The 25,508-nt window shown below is 35.3% G+C and overlaps 1 protein-coding gene across 1 annotated transcript in view; it reads left to right on the top strand.

The window, feature by feature from the left end:
- Positions 1-25,508, top strand: part of PAPLA1 (Phosphatidic Acid Phospholipase A1) — a 334,165-nt gene that overhangs the window by 150,154 nt on the left and 158,503 nt on the right. Inside the window, exons 7-9 of the mRNA XM_090384561.1 lie at positions 1,679-1,820; positions 9,931-10,139; positions 21,702-21,925. Coding sequence (XP_090240687.1) covers positions 1,679-1,820; positions 9,931-10,139; positions 21,702-21,925 — 575 coding nt within the window. The remainder of the gene's footprint in view (positions 1-1,678; positions 1,821-9,930; positions 10,140-21,701; positions 21,926-25,508) is intronic.

The following is a 25,508-nucleotide window of genomic DNA, read 5'->3' as shown; positions in this document are numbered from 1 at the left end:
TTGTGCATACAGGCTGCCGGAAATTAATTTATATCAGAGGGATTAACTCCATTAACCAGTAGGATAGTGTCATGTTTTTATCCTGGATCCAGGCTTCTTGTATAGAAGCTAGGGATGACCTTTGCTCTGGACATCAGGGTTCATGTGCAGGCTGGTTGAGGATCTTACCGATACCAATCATCAGACCATGCTGCTGGTGCAGGTTTTATCCTGGATCCTGTATTCTTGTGTAGTGGAAGCCTAGGGTGACCTTTGCTCCCAATACTCTCGACATCAGAGTTCATGTGCAGGGTGGCAGGGGATTAGGAAATGCCTAATTACTGGCTCGTTAGAGACAGTAATTATTTTAACAATGTTTCAAAGAATAGCTTTGAGTGGAAATAATTAATATCTAACAAGACTACGCTGACATCACAGCAGCGTCAACACTATTAGTATTAATCAACCTTCGAATGTTAAGATAATCTGTAAAATGTGTTTTTCATAAATTTTGTGATTTAATATAAACATTAATTTTTTTGATCTAATTGAAATATCCACGGGCCAGATAAAATTCTTTCGTGGGCCGGATCGGGCCTGCAGGCTGTAGTTTGGGGACCCCTGATATACAGGAATGTTACTAGCAGGACTAATGAAGTGATTATTCCATTGTATAAGGCAATGTTCAGGCCACATCTTGAATACTTCATAGGTCTGGAGGCCTCATTTTAGGAAGGTTGTGGAGCTGCTGGAACAGGTACAGAGAAGGGTAATGAAATTGATGAGGGCAAGAAAAGGGTGCTCTTACCATGAAAAGCTTCAGTTCTGCAACTTACAGTATCTGGAGACTAGGCACCTGTGAGGTGATTTGATTGAGGTATTTTAGGCTTTGACTGGATTGAGCAAGCTCAGTGCTAATGAGATTCTTCCTCTTGCTCCGACTATGCACATGAAGTGACATAAATTCAAATTGACGAAAGATGGTTTTAAAATAGATGTGCAGAAGTTCGTCTTTAGACAATGGGTGGTTGATTGCTGGGACAAACTTCCGTCTGATGTTATGGAAGTGGATAGCCTGAATAAATCAATAAATTCAAGGAAGGACTAGACAAATTGTTGGAGAGGATGGATAGGTGAAATGGGATAGTTTTTTTTTTTTTTTTTTTTTTTTGCTGATTACTAATACTTATTCTACTTTGGTGTATTAAAGTTATGGAATAAGTTATTTTGCTAATTGAGTTCCATTATTTGAAATGTATCATGAATTTTGCCACAATTTGGAAGCCGACCGGGCTAATTGGGTGGGTAAAATTGGGTTGCCTACCTGGCAACCCAAAGGTCGCGGGTTCGAATCTCGGCTCGGGCTTGGATCAAAGTACTGCAAAAACCTTGGGAGGTGCATTATGGTCACAGAAGCCGATGCGCTAACAACTACCCAAAAAAAAAAAAAAAAAAAAAAAAAAAAAAAAAAAACAATTTGGAAACTGGAAATTATCCATAATGTGAAAGTTGGATAACACAAAATAAATGTTCTAGGCACAAACATTTTGTTAACTGGGTTAGCACTGCAGTTGTTCATTTTCATAACTTAAGTTCTGTATATTCTGCTTATTTTTCATACATAAGCATGGTGTTCAAAAATTTGTACTGATTTTTTTAAAAATGTTTAACTATTCTTGCCCATATTTTTCCCCTCCAGTTAATGGTATTCGGGATATTTCTCACAGCTTGATACAGTCTCATTTCAAGCTTGCAGTAGAAAAAGGGGAAATAGGACGTGTTGAATTCTTACCTGTATCTTGGCACTCTGCACTTCATAAAGGAGAAGCTGGTACTGATAGGTGAGAATAATTATAGTGCATTTTGAATTTTTTATAAGGTAAACTGCAATTTTTAGGAATGTTGTTTTTTCTAATAATAACTTTTGTTAAGTAACAGCTTGGATTATGGTTAAAGGCAATATTAGTATTGATAGTTGCAAGGTAGTTTCAGTTCATTCAGCAGTTGGTTATTATTTAGTATTAACCTGGCAGTAGTAGTAGTGGCATGTGATGCAAGAAAGCAAGTGAGCTTATGCAGCATCCCCCCCCCCTGCATGAGCTTATGCTTATGCAGGGGGGCGGAAATCACACCATTCTCTCCAAATGCTTTTCCAGTTCCTCCTTAAATTTATTCAACCTATCAACTTCCACAATGACAGATGGAAGTTTGTTCCAGCAATTAACCACCCGCTAGCTAAAGGCAAATTTCCGCACATCACTGGGTCACTAGCAGCCGACTTTAAAATAATATTCCTGCATTAATGATAATCAGTGACTAAAAATCTGAAATTTTTTCTACTTTCCTAAATAATGGGGGGAACCTTGGGTCCTGCATAAAAGTTTACACAAACATGTACATACCTTCCTAAATAATTGTAATAAATACCTCGGAATCTGTTAAAAGAGTGTAAACTCTCCACCAGGGCTGGTGCTAAGTGTTTGTGTCGTTAGAGGCAAAACATTGTAAAGGTACCTAATTCATATTGTATCTTAACATACATATATATGCAGTAGCACATCTATCAATACCTATTTTATGTGATCCCTGTGCCAAATGCCTTACTTGTGCACTCCCAGTGCTGGCTCTACTCTTCAGTTTTAATTCCTTAGACGTAATAGTAGTAGTGGCAAATGATGAAAGCAAGCATATAGCATCAGCCAAAATAAAAAAATAAACCACACGTCACCCATCCATACCCTTAAAAAATTTGTCTAGTTCTTCCTTGAATTTATTCAAACCATCAACTTCCAGAACAGATGAAAGCCTATTCCAACAATCGACCACCCACTGGCTGAAAACAAACTAGATGCAATGATCTTCCTCAACTTGAATTTATGCCCCCTCATACGTGTAGTAGCTGTAGTCTCAGCAAGAGGAAGAATGCCATTAATATTTAACTTACTCAATCCATTCAAGACCTTAAATACCTCCTTCAGATCTCCTAGTAGGTGCCTAGTCTCCAGAAGCTAGAAAAATAAATTCTACCATTTCATTGATTTTCAACTGAAATAACTAGCACAGTAACATAATGGTGACTTCTAAAATCTAGAAAAATTAACTTCCTCTATCATTTCATTGATTTTAAAATGAACAAATAACTAGCACAGTAATGGTCAACTTTGTCTGCAACACCCATACTTGTGTATTCACAATTAGTGACTAGCTTTTCCTCCTCTTTAGTTTATTTGTTTTGTTATTATAAAGAGCAGAGTGCATAAGTACAGTTCTTTTGTCTTTCTGTGTTTATGCTCTTTTCAAAAACCAACAATTCCATGCTTTTCAATTTTCTTTGTGGTCTTCATTTATTCACTGACCTTTTACCCGTGTTGGATACTAGTGTTAAGTAAAGTCAAGCAATAAATAAATGAAATCCACTATCCTCAATACTGAAAAGCATTTTTGGGTGGTATGAAGCATCTTTGAGTCAAAAGTCAGGCCTGGTGTTATGAACCATCAGTAGTAGGTTTTCCAAAATATGGTGCATCAGCTGACACATAACCTGTTTCTGAGTCAGCTAAATTAAATAATTAAATGTGCAAAGGCTCACTTGAATTTTGAGAGTTTTTTTTTTTTAACATTTGAATGAAATTCTACTTTTGAAACCAAAGTTTTCATCTAATGTAGTATTGCTTTCTAGAACTGAATATTTTTTATTTTATATTCCCTACATTGAATTATTTTTGTTTTCTGTTTTGTTGGCAGAGATGAAACATCGAAATTATCTGCAGAAATCATTTCCTGCCAAATGCACTCTGGAAAAATGGAATTCTGCCTGTCTGTTCTTCAGACCAATATGCCTTTATATTAGTTTTTCCTTCAGTCTTGTGTTAACACACACACACACACACACACACACATACACACACACACACACACACACAATGAAACCTCTTCAATTAATTCAAATTCTGATTCAGGAAGTTCTAACAGTTTCTCAATTGTTTTTGACAGAAAGGCTTTTACAAAACATTGAGCCGACCGGGTGGGTAAAAGTGCCTGCCTGGCAACCCAAAGGTTGCGGGTTCAAATCCTGCCTCGGGCTTGGATCAAAGTACTGCAAAAAACTTGGGAGGTGCATTATGGCCACAGAAGCCAATGCGCCAACAACTACCAAAAAAATAATAAAAAAACATCGATATAATTTCTAACATACTGTAACTGTTAATCCGGTTACAGTTAATCTAGATGGTGGATAATCCGGTTCAAAATATGAAAAATTCTGTTCACAATTGAATACTTTGAAAGTCAGATGGGATTTAGGAAGACAGATGTGTCACTCTGACTGCATGCTGATTGACTGTGCAGACACACAGAGAGAGAGAGAGAGAGAGAGATGGAACATACATTACATTGTTTTGCGTGTTGTTCAGTAACATTGTTGACCGGGAATAATAACATAACTTGAGCAATAACATCCATGAGTCAGACGGATGCTATTGCTTATATCACTACATTTGTGTACTTCTTTATATCTATATGTGTATATAAGTTAACATTTTTATATAATTATGGGTTATAAAGAATTGAAAAGTGGAATAAAAAGAAAAAACATTACTGTAATTATCATTAACAAACTCAAAGTGATAGAACAACTTAAATGGTATTCCTGGAAAAAAAAATTGTTGAAGAATTTGATATTCACCAAAAGACTTGTCAGAGATTAAAAAACAAAAAGAATCTATAAAGGCATTTGCTTTAAAATTCAATGTGTGAAGTGATAAATGCCATGTATCAAATAGACAGGCATCAAAAAAAGCCAAAGCAAGTGTTGCTGGAAGAAACTGTATTTAAGTCAATACTGTACATTTTTATAAACGATTTAAAAAGTCAATACTGTACATTTATCCATCGATAGATGGATAAATGTACAGTATTGACTTTTTAAATCGTAACACACAGTATAAGATAACCTGTGACTTCTAAAATGAAGAAAAACAACAACCTTTATTTCAGAAATAAAAATTTTTGAAAGTCTGATGGATCAGTGAAACAATTCAAGCAGGCTGGGCAGATTTACAGCAGTCTGCATTTTAAGAAAAGTTCTCAGATGTTTGCTGCTGATAAGACATCCGAACTATAATTTCAATGGAAATTTAGACGGTTTCTTGAAACTGCTCAATCGTGTTAGATTTTTTACAAATATAAAAAAGCGAAAATATGGATATGTAGGTGGAGATGCTTCTGGTTTGTTTTGTATTTTTGCAGATTTTAAAAATGGGTTATTTTTTATATAATAATATGTAAAAACAAGAAATATCAAAGGCTATTTCCTCCCATTAAATGTAGATGGCCACAAACTAGATTTCTTATACACTGGAGGTTAAACTTGCACCTTTCTGACTTCCTCAGAGCAGCGGTGGTTCCTCTTTTTTAGCATCCAATCGTAGTCGGCTGTCGTATTGACATTCCATCCCCTTGTTTTCCATTTGTTTTACATCCTGATGGAATCTTTCTTCTTGCTCTTTGCTTAAACTACCAAATTTTCTGGAAAATAGTTGAGATAAGAGTGCAAAAATTTACCTTGGCACTCATATTGCAGCATAGATTTTTATGAACTTCTACAGCATATCACTCAGGATCATCTCATAATCTGGTTTGTTTATATTTTCCAAAAAAAATTTGCATACTACATTTATAAAGCCAGTCCAGTGTCTCCTTCAGTTTGGCTCATGGATTCTTCAAATACAGTGTCTAGCAACAGCTTGCAGATCTGAGATCCGACAAATTCTAGCTTTTTTATTTTTTTGTATGTAAGCAATAGGAATTTACTGCAAACATGCTTGAAACAATTTCCTTCTTTATTCAGGGCTTGGCCAAATCGTTTCATTAAAATGTTTCTCCTCTGATTTTATATGCAGAGGAGATAACAGTACCACTAGTGACTGAACTTTAATGTTTTTTGAATTGTATCAGAGACTGTCTTGGTGGCAACACTTTCCTTTCCCAATGTTCACTTCTTGCTTGACTGTTCCACTCACACAGAAAGCAGAACATTTTTGTGTAACCCAGTTGTTGGCCAAGTAGCAGACCAATAAATTTAAAATATGTGCACACTAGCCAATCACAATCCTTGTACTGAACTTTTATTGAGGCTTTGTTTCAATGAGTCAGAAAATTCCAAAAAAGTTCATAACTGCACGAATATTGTTGCAATATGTCATCAAGTGTTCTTCGGAAAAGTTGGGAACCAACTTTTCCGAAGAACACTTGATGACATATTGCAATAATATTCATGCAGTTATGAACTTCACAATGTCTATACCACATAAAGGACTATTCCTGTGGACTGCAGATCTTTGGATTTAACTTTTGACCCTAAAAGTACTGCAGACCCTTCGGGTATATTTAAATCTCTTGTGAGGTCAGCAAGTTCACTTTGTACAAACATCTGTGGTCCAGAGTTCTGAGTTCCTTCATCGTAGTAGTTTATATCATACTCTACTTACAAATGTCAGAATCCGGATCTGATGGCGTATGTTCAAGAACAACTGATGGAGGAACAACTACTGGTAGTTCAGGTCTTACAGCTGAAGTAATGTTTTTGGGGCACACAATGTTTTGCTTGTTGTTTGCATTATAACTTGCTACATTTATGGAAAAAAAGTAGCAGTGATTAATATGATCCAGAGATTTCATGCACACCACGGAATGGAAAATATCATGGTTTTCTTTTTACCACATTTTCACAATTACAAGCCTTCCACACATGGCACTTTCCTGGAGGACCCAACTATTATCTTGGTCATCTAATTTAATTCCAAAATATGCTGCATATACGTTTTTCACAAATGATGTTATATCTTGCCTCTAAGGAAAAATTTTTACTGTTTATAGTAAAATCTATACATGATAGGCAAAACTGTTTGAATTTTTAGAATTATCACTAAAAGTACACCAAGAAATGCCACAAATTTTGGGAAAAGGAAAATCTGTGCAGGCCAGTGTTATCCATGCTACTTCCATATAACTCAAATTGATGTTGTGCATAAAAATTATGTTAAAAAATGAAATGTCTACAAACTCACTATTTCATAAATCTTTATTTGCAATAATGTATGTAGTGATGAATTGTAGTGTTTTTTTTTTTTTACAAAGTAATTTTTATACATCACATTAATGGTGTTGAAGTAATTTGGTGAAATGTAATGTATGCATATTTGCTACTTTTGTAATGCTTGCTTTATGAAATGGCTCATGATTGAATTGTACAAAGATCACCCAGAATTGTACAAAGTGATTTTTTTTTTTTTGGCTGATGCTGCATAAGCTCATACATTTGCTTTCTTGCATCACATGCCACTACTACTACCCTCGTTTATCTGAAGTCAGTTCAACTAAGTCACATGAATATAATAATTTTTTTTTACAGTTAAATAGTAAATGCTCAAAAATAATTTTATATATATATATATATATATATATATATAAATGAAAAGCTGTTGGCACTATGAAATTCATATTCTTAGAATGATATTGATAGAAAAAAATATTGATTTTGGCTTTAAAAATCCATCTATTATTATCAATGGACAAAATAATAGCAACTGCTGAGAGTCATTTAACTTATTAGAATTTGCCTTAAACTGTTATTCCATGCATAGGAGACAACAGTAAAAACAGTTTTCAGGGTATTGTCATAAGGGATGAGCACTTTTGTGTTACAGTACAGTACCAAGGCATTTGTCATGTTGGTGCCATGTTTTATGCCATTAAGAAAATATTGCAAATTGATGAAAGTGGAAATCAGTGCTTGTATTTCACCTATTATAACAAGGAACATATCTTAATCTCTGTACTTGTGATAGTCCAACAAAGGAAGATTGTTCTGAGCTATCATAAGAAGCTGTTTTGTTTCCAAGCAGTAATACGATAATTATTGTAAGTTTATTTATTGATGGTTTTATGTATGTTTTTATGGTTAATTATCTCAGAGATTTTTGTCAGAATTAAAATGGATCAAATATTATTTTTGATATTAAATTGTATGTTATTAAGAATATATCATGGAGGAGAACAAATTCATGTTTCCTATAAACCCTTCTGCTTTTTTTTAAGATGTCAATAAAGGAATAACATATAAACTCAAATTTTGCTGTTGTAGGTGATTTCATCATCATCAGCCATTTTCAATCCACTGCAGGATGAAGCCTTATTTTCACTAGCTAAATCCACTGTAGGTGATTTAGCTAGTGAAAATAAGGGGGGAAAAATTCCAAAACAGTAGTTGGGCAGCAGTTAAAGAAAATGGTGGAATTGGAAGAGTACACAGTGGAAGAGTAGGCAAATATGGAAGAGATAAGATATTAACTAGAAGAGCAGATAATTACTGTCACTATATACAGGCAGTTCCCACTTTACGACTTCCCGGGTTTACAAGTTTTTTTTTTTTTTTTTTTTTTTCAAGTATCAACAAAATTGAAAATATAAACGTTAATTGCAAAAAAAATGAATGTTAAACATTCATGAATACCGCATTTCAAACAACGTGTGTAGCTATACAATACAATACAGTGCACCCCGCTTTATGATATTAATATATTCCAGAGACTATCGTATCGAGAAAATATAATGTGAACCCAATAACACATTGTTTTTTAGTTATTCGTTCCAAGACCTCAGAAGTTGAAATTTTCGCTATATAACTAAGCTATTTATCTCTCTAAAAGGTCATTTTTATAATGTAAATTGTATCAGTTACCAATTCAAATCATTAAATTGTTTTGTTATAAGAATCAATTTTGAATGCCTTTGTGATATTTTTCAAAAACACATTTCTGGAGGTCACGACCATAAAACAATAAAAATAATTTGCACTTTCTGGTTTAGTGGGCTTTTCTGTTAGTACAATCAGTTATAAACAGGTAGTAAACTCGATGCTATTGCATTTGCGAAAATACCGATAGCTGGAATTGTGTGTGGTTTTACATTATTATGGTGAAATGTGTTTCCCCTGCACTGCAATCTTCAATCATACAAAAAACATAAATAAATTTTCAGAAGCTTCTCTTCATTCCTTTTTTTTTAATCTTTGTAAATTTGTTACTCTGCACAAATAGGTTTTTTTTTTATTCAGTATTTTCTTCTATTAGTATCAACATAAGAATGAGTTTTGCAGTGTCCACAACTTCGCAAAAAAATTTAAATGTGTCCAATATTATTTGTCTATAAATATGTGTATGCATGGAAATTTAGCCCAGTAGCCCATAGATGAGTAGCTGAAATATGCCATGGCCCCTTTGTGGTCAGAAGTTGAACAGTCATGCATTAAACGAATAAATACAGCCAAAAGAGGTATTTATCAGTTTTATGTTAAGAATAATTTTAAGTTTTAATTTCTGACTTTTGAAAAGCATGTGAACTTGATACTTTGTGAAAATATTGTTATAATTTAATAAACTTTAATACAATAAGAGAAACATTTTGCTGCATGGAATTAATATATATTTATTAAATTTAGAAATATAAACAAAAAAATACAATATATGAATTTAGACATAACCATACATTGATTTCTTCTTTGAGTTTTTTGACTGTGGTAAACAAGCTGAGAAGATGAGAAAAAACTAGTTATGGACGTTATACAGAGTGTGTTTTCAGGCACATTAGCAAATAATTATTCATAATTTATAATTAAAAAAAGCAAAAAGCAGTGACATTTATATGCAAACTGAGAAATTTTCATTTCTGTGCACCTGCTACATTGCCAGTTTATTCTTCCAAACAGCATGTGGCAGTAAACGTAATATTCAGCGCCTCAATTATATTATATGATGTTTGGATAAGCTATGATATGTATGGGTGAAAAAAAAAACTAGTTGCCAGTTCTATTGGGTTTTTTTTGTTGTTGATATTCTTTATTATTTCCATTTATATTTAATGAAATTTATTAATTTTTTTATTTTTTTACAGACTTATTCAGCACATTACTCTCCCTAGTATTCCTGTATTAAGAGAAATTGCTAATGACACTATCTTTGACACCTTATATTATAATAGTCCTGTGTACTGTCAAACAATAATGGATACTGTTGGAGGTGATATGAATCAGATGTATGATTTGTTTTTAAGTCGTAATCCAAATTTCCAAGGCAGAGTGTCTGTTGTTGGACATAGTTTAGGTAAATTACAATTGTGCATATTTCTTTTTAATCTAAAATATCAGACTTAAAGATACGTAACAAAAATGTTTAAATTACTGTTCTAGTCTTGTATTATTGTTTTTTAGTAATACAATAATATATATATATATATATATATATATATATATCTGATAATTAAAATAAATTTGATATTTAAAATAAAATAAAAACATCCGCCAGTAGTACGGCAAAAAGGTAGAGCGAAACACAACGTAAAATAATAAAAATAAACAAACAGGGAAGGGAAAGTAAGGGTAATAAGACAAAAAAAGTAGTCGATAATCCCCTATATAATTTAGTCATTAAACCCAATTAATATAAAAAAATTTTGCTTAACTTTGCTTAACTAAAAAAATTTGCTTAACTTTCATATTACATCATATATATATATATATATATATATATAATTGTATTATTGTCTTTTAGTAATATAAGAAGAAACAAAACAATCTTACATATCTCTCTCTGTGTATGTTTTCATGAAACCCCCAAACACAAAAGGTATAACTTGTAGTAATTAGTAGTGTGGATGAGTTGAAGGTTGAGAAGATGAAAAAAGATAATTGTTGACATTCGACTTGCATTTGTAGATCGTAATTTTCAGAAAATGCATGTGAAAGTAGGTTGTTCCATAAAATGGAAGTTGAAGGGAGAAGAAAACTTGATTCTTCCAGTTTGAAGTTGGACAGTAAAAGGATGTTGACTGGTTGTGGCACATGTTTGGACTGGTTTGGAAGATAGGGAGAGATCATAGAATCCATTTCAGAAGAACAGTGCCTGTGGAAATTTACATAGTTGAAGGCATGCAGCAGAAACAGAATGTCTGAGAGTGTGGAGAGACTCTGTAAAAGATGGGTCATTAATTAACATGACTGCTCTTTTATGAATGGAAGCCTGAGAGGTTTTTCACCACCCAGATGTAGGGAAAAAGGTAAGGCGAATTTGAGATTTGTACAGAGTGAGTAGAGTTTAGAAGAAAAGTAATGTCAAGAATGAAAGAGAAAACCAGATTTTTTAGATGCAGAAGTAGTAATATTTGTGATGTGATTATGCCAAGAGAGGGAGAGAGAATGAGAGAATTAGAAGTCAGGGAGTCCCTAATAGATATATGATCTTTTCTAGAAATCTAAGTGTCATCAAAGATAAGTGTAGGAGCAGTTGAATCCTTTTTGCGAGATATGACAGGACTGAGTTTTAGAAGGATGAAATGAACTCAGTTATCTTTTCCCCATTGGAGAATTGACCCGGAGATCAGTGTTTAAGGAATCAGTGTGGATATTCAACAAGTTGGAGCTTTTGTGAGGGGCAAGGTTTCTCAAACTGGAATGCAATGAAACTGGAGTGCAATGCACTATCATCAGCAAAACTATGGATAGGATTTGCAGTCAGTAGAGGAAGGTCATTAATATACAAGAGAAAAGAGTGTAAGAAAGAACTGAACCCTGAGGAACATCAGCATTAGTGGAGAAGTTAGAAGAGACAGAGAGCCAGCCATCTACCATCACGTGCAGCAAGCATTACCCACTTCCAAAACACATTCGGTAATCAGGAGATGGAAGCTTGTTTAGAAGATTTTTATGCTAAACATGATCAAACCTTAGAAGTACTGTCTGTGGAGCTGGGCTGGCCAGTCTCAGTGGTTTTGATATCTCTTCCATGCCTGGTTGACCTCTCTGTGGAAGTTTGGTAAGTTCTGCTGTCCACCACACACAGGCTGTATGTCTTTGGACCTTCCTTGTTGACCAGTATGCTGCTTTGAGGATTTATTCTTGTAGTACTTCTCTGGGGCAGCTTGTTTGTACTTGGTTGGGGGTCTGGTCATGAAAATCAGCCTTAATGGAGTCTTTCAAATGTTTTCTAATCTGTCGTTCTCAGTGAGAACCTAGTAAACTCTGGAATTCTTGTGCTTTTGTTTGTCACTTGTTTCTTCTGTACAATGGAGAAGGAGATGACTTTGTGGTCGCTGAGAATCCAGTCTGGAACTGTCTTCCAATCCAGGACCTGGTCCCTCAGGTCATTGGTAGTTATTGTGATATCAATATTTGATTTCCCCATAGAGCTGCAGTAGGTGGTTAAATGGTTTGGTAGGTTTTGTATCTGTAGATTTCTGCTTTGGATTAGCTCCTCCAGCAGAAGTCCTCGAGCATCTGGGATTGTGCTCTGCCACATCCGGGATTTGGCATTTATGTCTGTGGAGATTAGCACATTGCATGTACCAAGGAGGTCGAATGCACAGTCTAGATATGCGAGAGAATCCTCAAAATTCCCTGCTGGTGGGCAGTATAGGGAGATGAAGTAAAAGGACAGTGTATAGTACCTGATTTGTATGCATGTGGCATATTGTGTTGAGCCCATGGATGGCTAGTACATCAATTTTCTTATTCTAGATTATTATGCATCAACAGGGATATGCATTTGTTCCTTGCCCACTGACTGGCAACATGACCTTTGTATTATACAGCCATGCATCTCATACAGTCCACCTTAGATGTATTACATCACTGTGCAACCTTTCACTTACATTGTATGATGCCTCTGTAGCCAGGTTGGCAGGAGCAGCAGTGCGTAGCACACGCTTTTTGATTAGACAGGGGTTCGAGCCTGTGACCACCAAATACCGGAGGATGCGGAAAGGTCAGGGAATGACCACCACATATCCCTGGAGCAATATGGCCTTAGTTGCTAATGCTCCTAAACACCAAATAACAACAACAACATAGTTAGATTGGTTTTTTTCACAATAATTTGGTGAAAGAGGAGCTTCTAACATTTCTTTTGTTGAAAGGCAAAACTAGAGAAAACGTTTATCACACATTTAAAGATTATGCTGCCAAAAACCAAATTCCTCTCCATAAGCTAGCATCAGATGGTACACCTACAATGGTAGGTACCAAGTACAGATTCATTATTCTGTAAGGAAGATACATCGTTTCCGACATTTATTATGTATCACTCTATTATCCAGCAAGAAATACTCCGTGCAAAAGTGATTAGTTTTAAGCATGTGATGAAAATGTGGTACAAAAATTATTAATTCCGTCCATTCATTAAGTTTGCAACATAGGCTTTTTAAATCTTTCTTGATAGAACTTGAATCTGAGTGTTCAGACTTGATATTATACACTAACGTCCGATAGGGAAGTAAGAAAATTCTGGAGTGATTTTACTGGTTACTTCCCAAAATTTTAGTATTTCTTGAATCCAGAAATGAGGAATACCAACAACTTAATGACCACACTTGGTTACTAGATTTAGCATTTTTAACAGGTATGAATCTGAAACTTAATGTATTAAATGGCTAACCTCAGGGAAAAGACAAGAATATTGCTGAACTGATTAGATTAATCAATGCTTTCAAAGGTAAACTAAACTTGTGGGAATCTGACATAAGAAAAGTCTCTTTTACACTTCCCTTATTTGAAAAAGGTTGTTATTGAAACTGCCACTGAAAAGAGTTTTGATATTTGACCTTTTCAAGAACCAGTTGCACATATGCATTAAATCCCTTTAATGTAGTAGATATTTCTGAGATTTCAGTATTAATTGGAAACTTATTTAAAACAGTGTTGCGGAAACTCAACTAGAAATTGTTAACTTTCAAAGTGACATTAATTTATAATCATATAAAAAAACGATAATGATTCTGGAATCTGGTTGACAAGAATAGCTTTCCTTTGTTAATGAGTGTAGCACTTAAGTTCTTGCTTTGGTTCAACATACCTCTGTGAACCATTATTTTATAGCATTAAGTTTATGAAATAAAAGAATAGAACCAGTCTTTCAGTTCCACATCTAATTGATTGTCTGTGAGTCTGTGTTCACCTTATAATCCAGATTTTTCATTTTATAACTGAAGAAGTGCAACACAAGTGTAACATTAATTTTAATTAAATTTTATTTTATTATTTAAATAAGTTGAATCATATAATAGTATTATGTACAACAGACTGTGTAATAAAAGTATTGATTTTCTAGTTTAAATCTTTTAATGTCAACCCCCTAACAAATGCAATATTCTTTGGCGCCTGCAACACTTTCATTAATACTGAAAGTAGCCTGTTGTCATGAAGGGGTTGGCGACCCCTGTTCTGGATGACCACAGGAATCAGTAGTGTACAGTTATTGTAGTCATTACTAGGATAATGTCATTGTGCACAAAAAGTCTGAAACTGTACGTAACTGTATATCAGACAAATGATATCATTTTGGTGGGTAATATTCTGATATTATATAATATTCTGATATTATATAATTGTTATATAATATCGAATATATGTTAATTGGATGTATAGTAACCAAGCATTAGTGCATTGTGAAAAATGTGTTATTTTTCAAATTGTATTTCGATGAAAGAATAAATTAATAAATTCTTTTATTAATTCTGTGTATGTAATGAATATTATAAACACGAAATCATTCCTATCTATTTTTTCAAAGATTGTTATGACATTCACTACATAAAACATGACTGAAATACAAAAATAATGGCAATGTGTTGCTTTGTGTGCACATCTGTATGGCAGTCATTTTTATTTTTCTTGTGAATAGCCTTCTAGTATATTACCACCTGCAAGTGTATTGTTACTAAGAAATGTCACTTGCAAATTGTTGCATGCTAAATTTATTAGGGAAATAAAAAAAAAAAAAATCACCATGAACCATCATATAGTTTTCCAGCTGATATTGTATGTAGCATTCAACTCCCTCAACTATGTCAATCTCCCCCCCCCCACAGAATTGTAAAATATGATCTGTGGTTTGCTTCCCCTCTCCCCCTCCTTTCCAACTGCTGAAGCAGCAATTTTATCACTGTGATGCACATTATGTCAAAATAATGTTCTGGCCTCTTTTGTAGAATACAGTCTGTCCTCATATAGCACGATAGTTGTGTTCCTAGAAACCCTCGTGCAATGCAAAATCGTGCAATATAAACAACAGGCCCTATGGGAAAAGTGGGGTTAGGTGCCGACCATCCAAGATTGAACACACATTTGGAACCAAAACATTACCAAACACAATAAATAATCGGGTAATTTTAATCGTTATAAAATACTTACGTATTTTATAACGATTAAAATACGTAATAAAAAATAATATTATAATATTTTTTTATTTTTATTATAATATAATAAATAATAAAAAATATTTATTTTTTATTATTTATTTAAATAATAAAAATTTATTAATAAAATAGTAAAAAAATTATTATATTAAATAAAATAGTCGTAATAAAATACTTACGTATTTTATAATACGTAAGTCGTCATAAAATGCTTACGTATTTTATTACGACTATTACGTAATAAAATATTGCTAATGCTTTTGCTTCTATCCTAAGCAAACTTTTTTGTTTGATTTTCTATCCAAACAGATGACAGCCATTCCATCTCTTCCATTCTTTGTGTCTTAATCTAATGGATTTTAATTACACTTTGAGTTGTTCCTGCTATGAAAGTTGTTTTTATTTTCTCCGCATTCTTTCTAATTCTCGGCGTTGCCTCATTTCGGTCTGTAGCACGTGCAATATCACATGGTCTTTCATTTTGCTCAAAGCGTTTCACAATTTCATATTTTTTCTCTATCGACAGAGGCGGACTGGCCATAAGCCTTACCCGGGAAATCCCGGTGAGCTGGAGTCCGGTGTGATTTTGGCCATAAACTGTAGTATGAGGCCACTATAAATTTTACCAGGTAAGAATTTTTGACCCAGTCAAACTGGTATAAACTGGTAGTAAACTAGATCTAATTGCATTTGCGATTATATCGATAGCTGGAATTGTGTTGGTTTTTACGTTATTATGGTGAAATGTGTTTCCCCTTCACTGATATAAAAAACATAAATACATTTTCAGAATCTTCTCTTCATTCCTATTGTGTTGCGTTCGGTTGGGGTGATTCTGCGTTCGACTGCCATTTCTTGTAAACACAAAGGCGAATCGTGCATAAGCGAATTCGGTTTGTGTTATATAAGATATCGTTCCCCTATTTATAAATTGTGTATGATCGAATTCATGTAATGTAAACACGTGTTATACGAGGACCGACTGTACTCTTATGACACCCTCCTGGAATATAAATACAAATGGATTAGCTGAATTACTGTGTGGCCACAAACTCTGAAATTTTTCTAATTTGCCATCAAAATACCCACATATGCAATTGGTGAGCTTTGAGAAGCTTTCGGTTGTGGAAAACATTCCATTGTAATGACAAGCAGTGTTTCACTAAGTGACAAACAAGAACAGCAGAGTAATATAAATGATATTTGTATAGCTTAGGCCTACTCAGTTTACACAAAGTGAACAACAATATAAATGGATAAAATAAAGCTGCACATTCAAGAAAGACTGTCAAGAAAGTAAAAAAGTACCAACTACGAATCCCCAGCCAGTGAGTCACAAGGATTAAATGTTTCACTGGACTGCTCAGATGATGCAATGCCACTACTGAGTTAATTTATATTATTTTCAACTTTTTCATGATATGCATAGGTTTAGATGAATTAAATTTTGTATAGGTAATGTCATAAGCTGAAGTCTGGATAAATACAGATACAGTTGTTAATATGTAAACAATTAACTTTAATTTAGCATCACTAAAACAATTATAATGATTAAAAATTTAAAAACAAGGAACTCTAGATAATAATATCACTTTACTGTATTAGTGCCACCTTTATTCAGTTTTCACTTGGTTACAATACATTAGCATTAGCATCAGTAGAGGCACATGATGCAAGAAAGCAAGCTTATGCAAAAAAAAAAATCTTCCCATTTCACTGATCCATTCATTCCAAATGTTTGTCTACTCCTGCCTTGAATTTATTTAAGCTCTCAACTTCCACAACAACAGATGGAAGTTTGTTCCAGCAATCAACTACCCACTGGCTAAAGGCAAACTACTTCTGCACATCTCTTCTACAACTGTCTTTCCTCAGTTTGAATCTATTCCCCCTCAGTTTTGTAATCTGAGAAAGAGAAAGAATCCCATCAGAATTGAGCTTTCTCAATCCATTCAAGGCATTATACACCTCAATCAGATTGCCTCGCAGGTGCCTAGTATCCAGAAATTACAATTTGCAGAACTTAAGCCTTTCTTCATAAGAGCACTCCTTTGTCCCCTTCACCAGTCATTTTCCCCTTCTCTGTACTCGTTTTAGCAACTCGACGTCTTTCCTAAAATGAGGCTTCCAGACCTGTACACAGTACTCAAGGTGTGGTCTGACTCATTGCCTCATACAAGAGGATAATCACATCCTTATCCCTGCTCGCAAAATTCCTGTATATCAGGGGTGGCCAAAAGGTCAATTGTGGCTTTAATTTCGGTCGATCACAACGAATTTTAAATATATATAAAAAATGGATTAGTCAAAATTTGAATATTATTATTATGTTCCCCACTGCATGTGCTTATTACAAATCCGTTGAATCACGTGACTACTCTTGCCACCGCGCAGCCGCTAGGCTTGTTTAGCGAAAATTCACGCAGTTAGGTTGTGGAGAGCATAGTGTATGTCTCGAATTCTTATTTAGATTACTTAATATTAATAACTGGACAGTACTTATACATTAATTTGATTTGATTTAAAATGAATACTACGAAAAAGAGTAAAACGTATCATTTTCATCAAGAGTGGGAACTAGAATACTTTTTTTTTGTAATGATAAAAGAAAAAATGTTGTCGTTTGATTTGCAATGCTTCTGTGGTTATACCCAAAAAAGGAAATTTATAAAGGCACACACGAGCCACCTCCGTAGCCAGATGGGAAGGAGCAGCAGTGCGTAGCACACTCTTCTTGATCAGACCGGGGTTCGAGCCCGTCACCACCAAATACGGAGGATGCGGAAAGGTCAGGGAATAACCACCGCATATTCCCGGAGCAATATGGCCTTAGTTGCTAATGCTCCTAAAAACCCAATAACAAACACAACAACAATATAAAGGCACTTCAATGCACTCTATGGTAAATACCAATTTGATTTTCCACCTAATAGTGACCTTAGAAAAAATAAAATTACCACCATTTAAGCTCTTATCAATAACAACAGATGGAGCTAAAGCAATGACGGGGCATCTTAACGGATTCATCGCATTGTGCCAAAAGGATGATGAATTCCCAGATTTTTTGAGTTACCACTGTATCATCCACCAACAAATGTTAGCCAGCAAAAGATTAAATACTAAAAGTGGTCTGGACATATCTTTCAAAATCGTGAATTCCATCAGAGGACAAAGGAGACTTTTCAAAATGCAACTTGATGAAAATGAACCAGATCTGATATTACACACAGATGTGAGGTGGATGAGTCGGAGTAAGTTTCTAAAGATTTCAAAATTTGCTGAATGAAATTAAAAAATTTGTTGATCAAAAGGGAGATGATTATCAGCAGCTACAAGATACGGAGTGGTTGTGTGATCTGGCTTTTTTGGCAGATTTTACCAGTAAATTATGTGATCTGAATTTGGAACTACAAGGAAAAAAATAAAAATGTGGGCGACATGGTTAGTAGTTTTTCTGCATATAGATATCAATTTTTGGCAATGATTAAGGATTTCAAAGAAAAAAAATTCAATCGTTTTGCAAATATCCAAGATCATTTGCAAAAATCCGTTTTTGAATTTAATAGTGAGAAATAAGTTTCTGAAATTGAGAAAGTTGTGGAAGATTTTTGAAACCGGATTCAGTGATTTTAAAACAATTGAAGACATTGTTCAATATATTTAATGTCGACTTAGATACAACACAAATTGCAGAAAATATTACTTGAAAATGAAATTATTACATTGCAAAATGATATCTTCCTAAAAGCCAGATCATCAAAAAAGAAGGTGCCTCCGTAGCCAGGTGGGAAGGAGCAGCAGCAGTGCGTAGCACACGCTTCTTGATTAGACCGGGGTTCGAGCCCGTCACCACCAAATACGGAGGATGCGGAAAGGTCAGGGAATGACCACCGCATATCCCGGAGCAATATGGCCTTAGTTGCTAATGCTCCTAAAAACCAAATAACAACAATAACAACATCAAAAAAGGACTTTTGGAAATTTGTTTGCCGAGAAAAGTACCCAAATGTAAAAAAATGCAGTGAACTTCCTGTTTTGGTTCCAAATATTTATGTGAATCGGCCTTTTCGTATTTGAAACAAAGAAAGACTAAGAATCACTCTACTCTTATGGACTTGCCTACAGAAGATTCTTTATGGTTGGCCTTATCACAGTATATCCCCAATTTTGAAAGCTTGGAAGGTAACATGAAGTCACAAATTTCACATAAATTTAAAATTTAAATACATATGAATTTAAAATAAAAATTATTAATTGTATTCAATTTTAAAATTTATAAACAACATATTTCAATATGTGTTGATTAACTTTTTTAACCATGTACAATGAAATTCTTGAAATGTTAGTTCGCGGCATATTTTGAAGAAAAAAAAGTAGATCGCATCACAAATTAAGTTGGCCATCCCGGCTGTATATCATTGACAAAACCCCATGACCTACTCTGGCAGCCTGTTTGCACTGCTCAGAAATCTTTATATCAGACTGCACAATTACCCCCAGATCTCTTTCATTCTCTACTACCCTGAGTGTAGCACCACCCAGTTGGTACATTACTCTGGGGTTACTGCTACCCATATGCAACAATTTGCATTTGTCAATATTAAACTTCAGTTGCAACTGCTCAGCCCATCTACCCAACTTTTCCAGATCCTGTTGCAGCAGCATAGTCATTACTGTTATTAACAACCCTTCCAACCTTTGTATCATCTGCAAACTTTGACATTAAGCTTGATATACCTTCATCAATATCATTGATAAATATACAAAACGACAATGGGCCCAACACCGAACCCTGAGGGACACCACTAATGATATTAGACCATGTACAGCAGTATCCATTGATTACCACTCTGTCTTCTCCCACTCAACCATCCTTTTATCCATTGTAGCAACTTGCCCTTAATGCCATACTGCTCCAATTTGTACAGTAGTCTTCCAAGTGCAACAGTATCAAAAGCTTTCCTGAAATCCAAGTATATGATATCAAAATTATTTTTTGCATCCAGTTCCTTTGTGACCACATAATAATATCCAGTCAGATTGGTCAGACAAGACTTTCCCATGACAAACCCATGCTGTCTGAATTATTACTGCTGTCTTGTCTAGATGATCCTGCAATGCTTCTTTAACCAGTGCTTCCATTAACTTCCCTGGAACAGAAGTCAAACTAACAGGTCTGTAATTACTCATGTCACCCTTTGATCCCCTTTGTGAATTGGAGATACATTTGCACATTTCCAGTCAGTGGAGACTCCCTCGAGTCCAAGGATGCTCTCATAATTATGGCTAAGGGTTTGCTTACTTCCTTTACCACCTCCTTTAATATAACTGGATAGATTCCATCCACCCCAGGTGCCTTTCTTATATTTAACTTCAACAGTTTCTCCTCCACTTTGCTCTCAGTTATTACAAAATCATTTAACTCTCCGTTTGAGTTTGATAAACATCTGGCCCCCTCCTCCTCCTCCTTGAATAACTCCTCATGTGCAAATGTAGAGGCAGAATACTCATTTAGTTTGGCAGCTATCTGAGAATGATCATGTATTATAGTCAAACCATTGATATCAAGTGGACCAATCTAATTCATCCCCTTCCTTTTAGAGTTTATATAGGCAAAGAAGTCTTCGCTGTTTTTCTTTGCACATTTTGCCAAAGATTTTTCCTAATCTGCCTTCGCTTGCCTAACCTCCTTTGTGACTTGATTACAGACTAGTTTGTCTCTACTATAGGTTTCTGTGTTCCCTGACAATTTATTTGCATCCCATGCATTTTTCTTCTCTGCCACGAGTCTCATTAGTTTCATCTGACATCCATTTGGGCCCAGAGCAGTATTTCTTAGTTGGAACAAACATCCTAGAACTTCCAAAATTACTTCCTTGAATGCTTCCCATTTAGAATTTTCTGTTGGTAACATCATTTGTTGGTCCCACTGTATAAAACCTAAAAAAAACTCTGAGACACTGTAGTTGCCTTTACGAAAGCAAAATCCCTTAACTTTGTGAAGAATTTTTGTTTCATTTTTAATCTGTTAATCTTTCATTATAACAACAGATCTGAGTGTATTTTTTTAGTCAAGTATGTAATCTAGATGATAATCTGTGATATGTTTTTTTTCAGTTCTATGAAAGAAACTATTGTTAGGTTTCCTGAAATTATAGGGCAATGATATATATTTAGTTTCTGAAATTCGAGGTCATGACAGTTGTGTAGTGGATTGTATCCCGCATGGTGTTCTCTAAATTGCCTGTAATTATGAAGTAGTATAACAAATAAAAGTATTATATATGTGTGGCTTTAGGTGTGATATAGTTTGTGTGAATTGAGACAAGAGATCCAAGATATTGTAAATTTATTTTTCAACTTAATTTAATCAGAGTATCGTTTGAAATTTAAAATTGCATATTTAAATATACTGTAGTATATTTAAATTACCCACATTTGTAATTGCATATTTATTTTCATTTGATTATCAATTATAGGTTCATTAATTTTGTTTGATATGCTGGCTCATCAAAAACCTGATGGAATAATTAGAAATGAGACCCAAGAAAGCACAAAATTAAAAGAAAATGAGGAAATCGCTGTGGAGCAGAGAAATGAAGAAAACAGGACTTTTTCATGTTTAGAAGATTTGTTGAAATCTTTAGGTTTGGAAAGCTATATTAAAAATTTCGATGACCAAAAGATTGATTTAGAAACACTTGTGAGTATTTTACTTAAGCTTTTTGTCTGTTCTTATTATATGTGCATGAGTTTTTCACTCACAGAAACAAACAAACACAGGAAAATTTAAAGTTATCCCTATAAATATCTTGAATAGATAGTGATGGAATTAAAATACAATAGCTGTCTGAGACTAGTGTGTTTTTTTTTTTTTTTTTTTTTTACATAATCATCCAAGAAGATGAAATGTCATATTCCTCTTTAGCTGCTAGCAGTTGCCAGTGCTGAACTCAAGAATCATGACACAACTAATGTCAAATGTGGTGGTCTCCAAGGTATTCCCATATGTCACTGAGTCTAAGCTGGGTGTGTGTATAGTGTACATTTGTGAAAGTGTAATGTTTGTAAGTGTTGTTCTGTTGTAGGCTGGCCAAGAAGCAGCTAGGGAGGTACCTAACATCTGGTCGGGCACCCCCTGACTCCCATCCCCAGCCACATGGAGACAATAACAATAAGCTTCACATTTGCAGTTTTCCATTCTGTTAGGAATATTCCTGTTTAAAGGCAGCATTTGAAAAGATTTAAGAGCAGCTCTGGGACGTACACCACAGTCTTCTTGTTGATCAGAATTAGAAATGGGAAATGTCTGATCCTGATCATTTCCCATTTATAATTAAGGCGGCTGCAGCCTGGAGTTCATTCAAGGTGAATGGGGGGGGGGCTTGAATTTGTGGCACATTGTGATTGTTTTCTTAGCACATCCAGAGTTATTGGGAGGGCAGGTTTTTGAAATATGACATTCAGAATGTTAGTAATTGATTGCTCCCAGGAGAGTCACCGTGCCCTGTGGCATCTTGGAGGAAGTGGCAAAATCACCACTAACAAACTCCCCAGGAGGTAGGTTATCACATCCACCAAAACACCACAGGGCATGGTGACTCTCCTGGGAGAGTCATCGTGCCATTTCCTGCTTCCTTATTTCCGCTGTCTCGCTTGTCTATACGACTGTCTAAGGGCTTCAATCTCAGGGGTGGGCCAGGATCTTCTTGCCCGTTGAAAGACTTTCCTTCTTGAGTGGACCTTTTCTACACAGTCGCTGGAGCTCTTGGCACTACCAGGGCAGAGTTCTTTCATTTGATTACCATGTCAGTCATGTCCATTTCTACTTACAGTCTGCCAAACCCCATGTACTTTTACGGACAGAATCTCAGTTATCGGTTGATTCAACCACTACCCGTCTCAGTTGCCCAAATTATTCGCTGTATGATTCCTTTCACCTCAAAGGTGGTACTCATGCATATGTCGGTTCCAATATTCCCTGTCAGAGACTTGGTAATTTGGAATCTGCTCTCTTCGACCTTCTCTTGGCTTAAAATCTCTCTACCTCATTGTGTCAAATTCATCTGTTGTCTCTACCGTTCTCCCAACTCCACTAATCACTTGAAACTCGTTGACTTCCTTTCTCTGCAACTTGACTTTCTTCTCCAGTCCAACTTTCCTAATAGTGAAGTAACCTTGCTTGGTGATTTTAATGTTCACAATTCCTGGTCGAGATTCTGAGGCTTTTGCAATTACTAATGACCTCACACAGGTTGTTCATTTATCTACCAGAATACCGGACAATCCTAACCAGACAGACAACACACTTGATGTTTTTCTCACAAACAACCCTTCTAAGTATACGGTCGAAGTGGTGGTCCTTTAGGCACCTCAGATCACAACTTGATGATTGTCTCTTCTCCAATGGAGTCTTTATCTCTTGGCTATTCCCAACCTTGACATTACAAGAATGCAAAATGGGATAACCTGTAAGATTTCTTTTTTTCCTTTCCTTGGTTGGATTAACCAAGGAAAGGAAAGGAAAGGCTGTTCAAGAAAAGAATGTTGCATGTCGTAATTGTCTGGTTTCCAATTCTTCAGTTTCATTTTCTGTCTACTGGAGCTTGCAATGATTGTAAATCACTTATTAATCAGTCCAAACTATATTTTGTGAACAGGCTAAGAGTAGAAGTGAGTGGTCCTTTAGGCACCTCAGATCACAACTTGGTGATTGTCTCTTCTCCAATGGAGTCTTTATCTCTTGGCTATTCCCAACCTTGTGTTGTTTGACATTACAAGAATGCAAAATGGGATAACCTGCAATTATCATAATAACTTGGTGATTTTAATGTTCTTAATGTTCTTAATGATGATAACTTGGTGATTTTAATGTTCACAATTCTTGGTCGAGATTCTGAGGCTTTTGCAATTACTAATGACCTCACACAGATTGTTCATTTATCTACCACAATACCAGACAATCCTAACCAGACAGACAACTGATGTTTTTCTCACAAACAACCCTTCTAAGTATACGGTCGAAGTGAGTGGTCCTTTAGGCACCTTAGATCACAACTTGGTGATTCTCTTCTCCAGTGGAGTCTTTATCTCTTGGCTATTCCCAACCTTGTGTTGTTTGACATTACAAGAATGCAAAATGGGATAACCTGCAAGATTTCTTTTTTCATTTCCTTGGTTGGATTAACCAAGGAAAGGAAAGGCTGTTCAAGAGAAGAATGTTGCATATCGTAATTGGCTGGTTTCCAATTCTTCAGTTTCATTTTCTGTCTACCAGAGCTTGCAATGATTGTAAATCAGTTATTAATCAGTCCAAACTATATTTTGTGAACAGGCTAAGGGTAGAAAACTTGCTTCTTGCCCTAAAGATAGCCAAGCATTTTGGTCTCTTGCCAAAGCTATTGGTCGCAACTTTTGCCCATCTCTGCTCCCACCTCTGTCAAAACCAGATGGTTCTATTGTCACTTCAGCCAAGGATAAAGCAGTACATGCTTCTTGATTAGACCGGGGTTCGAGCCCGTCACCCCCAAATACGAAGCATGCGGAAAGGTCAGGGAATGACCACCGCACCGGAGCAATATGGCCTTAGTTGCTAATGCTCCTAAAAAAACCAAACAACAAACAACAGCCAAGGATAAAGCTGACCTGCTAGCATCCCATTTTTCTTCAACTCATGTATTAATGATCTTAGTAAAACACCTCCCACCATTCCCAGCTCACTCCATTCAATGTATCCTGTGGTCTTCCATCAATAGGATGTCAGAAGGATTTTAACGAATCTTGATGCTGAGAGTTTTGTCAATCAATTTGGCCCTGGAGAGATTGTACAAGGCTCATGGGGTAGAATTTTTTTCAGCTTAGTCTGCGCTTGCTAACAGGAGAGACTGCTTCTACAGGGATGGGATACACTTGAAGAGAAAGGGTGCAAGAATATTTGCTGATTCTATCGCAGCAGTGTTAGGTGGGTCGTTAAACTGCTAGCTTGGGGAGATTCACAGACTAAAAGATTAACACAGGCAGAGGCAAAAGCGATATTTGCACTGCTTCTATTGTAATGAGCAGCAGCCTAGAGAGCAAGTTGCCTCAGACTTCAAGAGTTCCTGGGAGTCATCTTGGAACAAATAAATACATGGGCTGTGTTAGGTTAACTAAGAATAAGAACAGGTGCATGACTGGAACTTGTGGGTTGTTCACTCACACTTTAGCAATGCTTTGTGGATTTATTGGAGGTTTTATTTATTTTAAGTATTGTAAGTTTTTTACAGCAACATTTTCGATGGGCAACC

This window comes from Mastigoproctus giganteus, chromosome 11 (assembly GCF_048544385.1).
Source record: "Mastigoproctus giganteus isolate SK-2022 chromosome 11, ASM4854438v1, whole genome shotgun sequence".
Taxonomy (NCBI): Eukaryota; Metazoa; Arthropoda; class Arachnida; order Uropygi; family Thelyphonidae; genus Mastigoproctus; species Mastigoproctus giganteus.
The sequence above is the reverse complement of the archived record's forward strand: the minus strand, read 5'-3'. Positions and strand labels throughout refer to the sequence as shown.